Here is a 7608-nt window from a genome sequence, read left to right as displayed (position 1 = left end):
GATAGATTGAAGATAGATAGACTTACAGGTCTTCCTACATTTATTCCAATGACCTCCATGATTTGGTTGAATGATTCGTTCTCAGATTCATTTGTATTAGTAGTATTATTCCAGGTGTTGTCGACGAGTTCATGCGGATTGTCGGATAGAAATTCTTCCAAGACGTCGTTGAGATTTCTCTTCCATAGAAAGGAATATTCCCCAAAGGTTAGGAGGTAGTCGTTCAGTTTCTCCTCTGTTGAATCTAGAAGCTTCGTTAACCTAGATCGCATCGACTGAGGGAAGAAAGAGAAGAAGAAGAAGATGAAAAAGAAAGGAAAGAAAAGAGACCAAGATGGAAGAAGAAAAGGTAGGTAGAAATGAGGGGGAAGAAGAAGGTCTTGTGGGAGGAAAAGTGAGAAAGAAAGAATGAATAGGATGGTGTAAGGAGCGAAGAGAGAGAGGGAGTGTCGATAGATAGATGTCTTGTGTTTGATCCACTCGCTACGGCAGTGACCTCTATCTAGATCATTCTCTCTTTCAAACTAGAGAGAGAGAAGGAGGAGCGGCGATTTAAGCATTTTCTCTCTTCTTGCTCTTCTTTACTTTTCTTCTTCATGCGAATGTTTTGTCTTAGTCAGTCAAAGTATGCAACTCTCCAACTTCTCCTCCATGACCTTTCTCTCTCTATTTCTAAGGCAGGGAAATACATACACCTCGCCTTCTCTAGCAATTCTCTCTGCTCTTCTATGTAGACATCTATATATATGTATACAGGTTTAGTATATACATATAGATAGATCGCCACATTCGTATATATATATAGAGAGAGAGACACTTATATCTATAGAGATGTGTATAGAGAGACAAAGGGTCTATTGAATGTCTTGCCCCGATAATGTCTCTTCTACATCCTTAGGCTATGGAAGGTGTTCGGTATCGAAGCCTCTCTCTAATCCTTTTTCAACAGGGTTAGCTGTCGATCATCTGTGCTCCTTTCTATCCACTCCAGGTAGGTACTTACATATCTTTGTTTCTATCTAGATCTCTCTCTAATTTCTTCCTGCTTACTATCCTTTCCTTCTTCCTCTCCTTCCTTCTTCTGCCTCTCTCTTGCCTCTCTCTACTTTTTCTTTCTTCTTTCTTGTTAGTCTGTATGAGTACTACAACTCTCTATGGATATGTGTGTATGGAGGAGTACGGATGTCCACGTATGTATATGTATGTACATCTGTGTACATGTCTATGTATGTGTGTGAATACATATGAATATGTATGTGTATGCATGCATATGTATGTATATGTATATATGTGTATGTATATGTATGTATATGTATATATGTGTATGTATATGTATGTATATGTATATATGTGTATGTATATGTATGTATATGTATATATGTGTATGTATGTATCTTATATGTGTATGTGTAGGTATGTATCTTATATGTATGTGTGTAAGTGTATGCATGCATCCTGTATGTACGTGTACGTATGTGTGTAGGTGTGTATGTGTATGTATGTAATACTGCCTTACCATGAATAGAAAGTTTTCTTTTATTTCATTCATGTAGTCTCCTGTGCCTCCTGTATCGAGTCGAGAGACTGTAGTCGCACACTTCAAAAAGTCTCCTATCCACTGATCAAACAAATCCCGAATTCCTGGATTACTCTTACTATGCACAAAAAGAAAGAAAGAAATTTGTCTTTATCTTCATTCTTTCTCCATGTCTTTATCTACGTATGAATCTATATCTATCTAGCTATCTGTCTAGATCTCCCTACGCACTGGTCGGCTCTCCCTTCTTCTCAACAGGTCCTGTCGGTTCGTTTGTCTGTGTGCCTGTATGGGCTGTGATCTCTCCTTCACTGAAGCTTAAGCAACAGGAGAAAATCTACATGAATTGTCTCCTCTTGGCTATCTATTTCTCTGTCTCTCTATCTCCGTGTGTATCAACATAAAGATCTTTATGAAAAGAGCAAGAAGAGAGGGGCAACACACTATATCTTGCGTTATACATATGCACATGTAGGATAAGAAGATAGACAGAGAGAGACAAACTCTGTACGATGAGAGATAGAAAGGAGAACTTTCTGATAAGAAGAGAAGGAGTGCTTCTTAAGATGCAACGAAAGCATTCATGTGTCGATTCAAAGCAGCGGTCATTCTCCTTCTCCCCTCATAGAAGAGCGATAAAGACGAGAGAAATACATTGATAGATGAGTGACCCTCTTCGTCTTCATTATGATTGTTGAAGAGACCGAAGAAGAATTCCTTTTCCACTGTGTGTCTCTCTTTCTTTCTCGGCTTGTCTATCTCTCAGTGGGCTCTTCTGTATATACACCTGAATGACACGACCCCAAGTTTTCTCTCCATATCATTCCTATGTCTTTCCTCAGCTAGTTTCTTTTCTGAAAAGAATTAAGACACAGGCACGTCTATCTACTCTTCATTTCTTTCTCCTTCTTCTCTCCCTTCCCCGGCTCTCTCTCTTCACCCCCCCTTCTTTCTCTCAGAAAGCAGAAGGACAATGAGAAAGAAAAGAAGAAGAAGAAGAAAGCTCGTTCGATTTTAATCTTCTCTTAGAAGCATTGAATGCTTAACGATGCAGGAGATATAAGGAAGACGAGATTTGGCTACACAACTATTGCTAGGACAGAAGAAATGCAGATCGGTCAATCTACGTACATATCTATTTATCTATCTTTCTCTTTATGGTCGGTCTTGTGGCTTTCTTACCTTCTATCATGAGCGAAGGGTGGGAGGAAGCCTATCGAATTTTCTTCTTCGATCAGCTCTAGCTTCACTTCAAATAAGGGAGCTACATCTGGCTTAGGGTGCATTGCTTTCAGAAAGAAAGAAAGAAAGAAAGAAAGAAAGAAAATGAAGGCGGCTGTAAGAGAGAGAAGCACTTGGGACACGCAGAGACGTGGAGATAGATCTAGATAGATCTCTAGATGAGGCAGGTGTGTATATGTTGTGCTTCTGTTGCTTTCTATGACTCGCATGCGAATGAATGCTTTCTACTAGCAGGGGGATTAAGGACGAGAGATGCCTCTCTCTCTCTCATCCCTAAGAGCATTCGATCGCTTGCGCGTCAGGAAGATAGGAAATGCGGCGTGTAGAATTTTTCTCTCACTCAACAGCCATATACCGTGGAAAGCACAAGACACTCCCGCGACTCCTCTGCTCTACTCTATGAGACCTTCGATCCATTCATCTTTCATAGAGGTATGAATATGTACCAATGTGTATGTATGTATATATCTGTCTGTATGTAAGATATGTATGTGTGTGCCTGTATATGTATGTATCTGTATGCATGGATGGATCTGTGTGGTGTATTTGTATGGAGATGTATGTGTATGTTTAGAGAGGAGAGAGTGTATGTCTTGAGAAGACGTCAAACAGGAGAGAAGAGATCAAGTGTGTACGAGATAGATCGGTTCATGTATAAAGCCTTCATCTTCTTCTTTCACTTTCTTCTCTGTCTTTCTACGAGGGCTATCGACTGATATATCTACGTACGCATGTCGACAACTGAGGAGTCTTCTCTCACTCTCTTCTGCTTGTTGTTGTATGTACACACACATTCTCGGGAAGGTCATCTAAAGTAAATCTACACATATAGACAGATATAGAGACAGATATATCTTAGCATGTAGAATACATAGATTGAAGGATCTCTCACATACAGATAGGCTTCGCTCTCCTGTGTGACGGCTGGCATATGAGGGACCAAGAAAGAAAGAAAGAAAGAGTGAGAAAGAAAGAAAGTCATTTTACCTGCCTCTAGAGTTTTATAGAGATGTTTGAGAGAGAGAACAACGAGAGCCGTCAAGCCTTGTATGACGATCGAATTGACAAAGTTGACGTGGAGCCTCCATTGAGGTGCCCCTGCCCAACGCAAAACGAAATACACACACATACATACACACATATACACATATATATATATATACACATAGGGATGTACACATATTCGAATATTGATATCTGTGTATACACGTGTACATGTGGAGATAGGTACATAGAGAGAGAGAAAGAGAGAGAACAACAGAAAGATCGAAAAAGAAAGATATCTAGAATGGAGATGTCTATCTCTCTATCTACCAGAAGAAGAATTAGAAGAGACCAATGAAGAGAGCGAGGAAGGAAGCGTAAGACAGAGACAGAGTCTTTCTCAGAATTTTATCTGTCTCGTTCTTTTTCTTCTTCTCCTCCCTCCTCTTTGTTCTTCTTGTTTACCTTTGCTCGTTTTAAGAGCGTCGGCAGAATCTCTAAGAATTTTGTGGATATCTTTGCCTTCTTCAGACATAGCATGGTGCCTTAGAGAGATACTCGCACGAAGCATCTGATCCAAATCATCCGGAGACATAGGCTTCTGCTTTCTCTCAAACAAGGGCTTCTCTGCCCAGCTACCCAAAATACCTGCAGACGCATAAGACAGACAACCCTACGAGTCGACATAGAAAGCGTCGCCTATACACAGACGCAGATATATATATATATATACATATATATGTATATATATATATATACACGTTAAGGGATAGGTGTAAGAGAGGGTTAAAAAAGAGAGCGAAAGAAAGAAAAAGAAAATTGGGGATAGATTGAGAGAGATAGAAAGAAAGAAGACCTAGAGAAGCAATGTAGAACGTGTATAGAGTGCATGCGTGGAAGCTTTAGACAGGAAGGACGTTGTTGGAAGAAACACTTCTTTCATCTCTTCATAAGTCTCCAATAGGTTCAACAAGATATCGAGTCACACAGGACAAGAGCGAGGTACGCTTCTCTTGAGCTTCCTTTCCCTCTGTCTCCCTAGACCCACCCTCTGCTTTCTGCACTATGCATATAATATCTACATATATATAGATAGATAGATAGATATACATACAGAAAGGTATATATACATATATAGTATGTATATATATAGATATATGCGATAAGATCACTCACACCTCCTTGCATACTCTTCGCTTCTTGCGGTCTACAGGCATATGTCTATTTAGACACATCTACATACACGTGACCATACAGGTGCATGTATAAAACACATAGACATCTATACACATGTATACATCTGTATATGTATATATGTGTATAGATGTATATGTGGCGAGCGTGTCTTTGTCTACCGATAGCTTTGAGTAAGTTAGATTTCATGGTATTGCAAATAGCAAAGACCTCCGTGACAACTTTGATAGCTTGGCCCAAAAATTCATCTACATCTTCTGAAGCTTGCCAGCGAAGAGACGTTAAGCCAGGCTCAAGAATAGCGTTGATCTTCTCGATTCTCTCTGCTAAAAGAGGTCGCTCATGAGGAAGAAGTTCGGTAAGAATCTACACACAAGACAGAAGAAAAAGAAGAAAGAAAAAGGGAAAAAATAAAATGCATGCATGCAATCAATCGGTAACGAGAAGAGAAAGAGTGACAGAGCCAGAGAAAAAGTGACTACAGAGAAAGACGTCTTATATAAGAAGAAAGACGAAGAGTCATGAAAGAGACCTTTCTTCCTGTCCTATCTTTCTTATTATGAATTACTTTCTTAGGAAGGATAAGCATCTCTCGATTGTCTCGACCATGCGCTCTATGGAAGAGAGAAGAAGACGCTTCGCCTAATAGATCTCGAATGACAGAGAGTGTGTGTACATACACCTCGTTTTCAATCTCCTCTCTGTCTTTTCTTCCTCATGGTAAGCAGCGTGTGAGTCATGGAGACTCGCCAGCAGAGATACTTGAAGATATATATATCTACATGAATATCTAGAGAGAGAGATAGATATATAGATATACATACATATGTATAGTTATATAGTTACATGGCAATGCTATCTATCATCGAGAGAGGTGATAAGGCATTCTAGGCCATGGGGCACGTTCTTCCTGCATGCAGTTAGAGATGCGGATGAAAAGGCTTCGTCCATAATTCATGTCCGTTCAGACTTTACAGCCCGAGAGACCTACTGCTATCTATCGTTACAAGAGAGAGAGAGACGAGACGGAGAGCAAATCTCTCTTGTCTTATTTATAGAGAGGAGGTCTGAAGTGCATAGGAGATGCCTAGGCGGAGATTTTTCTTCCCCTCTACCATCGCCTTTGAACTGTCTGATGATCTTAATGAAGAAGATGCCCTTCTCCTCTCTGCGCAATCTACATGCTACCTCCCAAGTATCTATCCACATCTACCTACTCTCGCATATATATATATATATATGTGTATACAGGTAGGAAAGCTCTATGCATATATGATGCACGCATACATATATATATACATAATTCTATATATAGAATGAAACTTCATGCATGTATGACTCAAGTATACATATATATCGATATACACATGTATGAAACCATAGATATATAGGATGCATATATACATACATATACGCATATATATATATATATATATATGGATATACGGACATGCATGAACATTTACGATTGTGTATCTGCGTGTGAGTGTATTAGTCCATCGATGTGTATATGTGTATATGTGTATGTGTATGTGACTTTGTATTTAGGTGTATCTTTCGATCTACTTTTTTGGTGGAAGCTTTTTTGCATGCAGTGTGTATAGGACGTACCTGATTGTACATAGTGACGACCATTTCCATAGTATCTGTCTGTTTTCTATAGGTAGTGAACTTTGCATAGACCTCTCTTGCTCCCTCAGGCACAGGAAGCTTCTGTAGCTCAAGATACTTAACTTCTCTCATTAGGCGAGTTAACGCTGGATCAAAATTGACCTTAAGAAGCCCCGCATCTGTCCTACGAAGTAAAAGATCTCTCAACTTCTCCTTCGTCGGCAACACTGCGGTGTCTCCCCACCTCTGGCGCTAAAGGAAGAAGGAGAAAAGAAACGAAGAGAGAGAAGGGGACAAGAAAGAAAGGAGATGAGAAAGAAAGAGAAAGAGGCCGAAAAAGATAGAGAGAAAGAAAGAAAGAGAAGACGAGAGAATGAGAGAGAGAGAGAAGAAAGTGTGAGGAGAAAAGAGGATGTTTTACAAGAGATTGTAGAGGATACGTATAGCGGTAGAGGCTGCTTTGTAGGTTTATTTCATAAGAAGAAAGAAAGAGAAGATTCTAATGAGAGGTGTATCCTTTTGACAAAGAGAAAGGAGATCAGGAGTGTTGTATAAGCTTCTAGAGCTCCTCTGCTCTGGTATAAGTCATAGAATGACGTGTAGCTACTACTACTACTACTTCTACTACTACTCCTGCGGATCTTACTGTATCGATTCTTCAAGACATTATAAAGGAGAAGAAAAAGGCCTCTTCTGTCGATTCAGATGGATATGATGGGAGATGTCGCCTTCTCGATAAGAAACATGGGAGACTTTTCTTTCTCTTATTCTCGCAGTGTGGAAATTTCCCCACGTGAGAGAATGAAAGAGAAAACTTTTTCCTCTAGATCTCCAAGGAGAGAAGAATACTTCCTCCTTCAAAAATAAATCAGACTCATGTTAGACAAATCAAGATCTACCTATCTACACCTACCTATCTATGTATCTCCCATTAATCCATTTATCTGAGTATATCGATCTATCTTTCTGTCTATCTATATCCATCTATATACTTCTATCTATCTGCAGCTATCTCTTTATACCTCTCTATCTATCTATCT

General features: G+C 39.5%; 1 protein-coding gene across 1 annotated transcript in view; it reads right to left on the bottom strand.

The window, feature by feature from the left end:
* Positions 1 to 7608, bottom strand: part of CSUI_004121 (dynein heavy chain family protein) — a gene marked incomplete at both ends in the record, with an annotated part of 13590 nt that overhangs the window by 5548 nt on the left and 434 nt on the right. Inside the window, 8 exons of the mRNA XM_068064316.1 lie at positions 27 to 275; positions 1517 to 1641; positions 1769 to 1848; positions 2720 to 2825; positions 3767 to 3877; positions 4229 to 4411; positions 5119 to 5323; positions 6569 to 6820. Of these exons, the coding sequence (XP_067923708.1) occupies positions 27 to 275; positions 1517 to 1641; positions 1769 to 1848; positions 2720 to 2825; positions 3767 to 3877; positions 4229 to 4411; positions 5119 to 5323; positions 6569 to 6820 (1311 nt within the window). The remainder of the gene's footprint in view (positions 1 to 26; positions 276 to 1516; positions 1642 to 1768; positions 1849 to 2719; positions 2826 to 3766; positions 3878 to 4228; positions 4412 to 5118; positions 5324 to 6568; positions 6821 to 7608) is intronic.

The sequence above is a fragment of the Cystoisospora suis genome (assembly GCF_002600585.1).
Source record: "Cystoisospora suis strain Wien I chromosome Unknown contig_1867, whole genome shotgun sequence".
In the NCBI taxonomy this organism is placed as follows: Eukaryota; Apicomplexa; class Conoidasida; order Eucoccidiorida; family Sarcocystidae; genus Cystoisospora; species Cystoisospora suis.
This window is presented reverse-complemented; position numbering and strand designations above follow the sequence as displayed.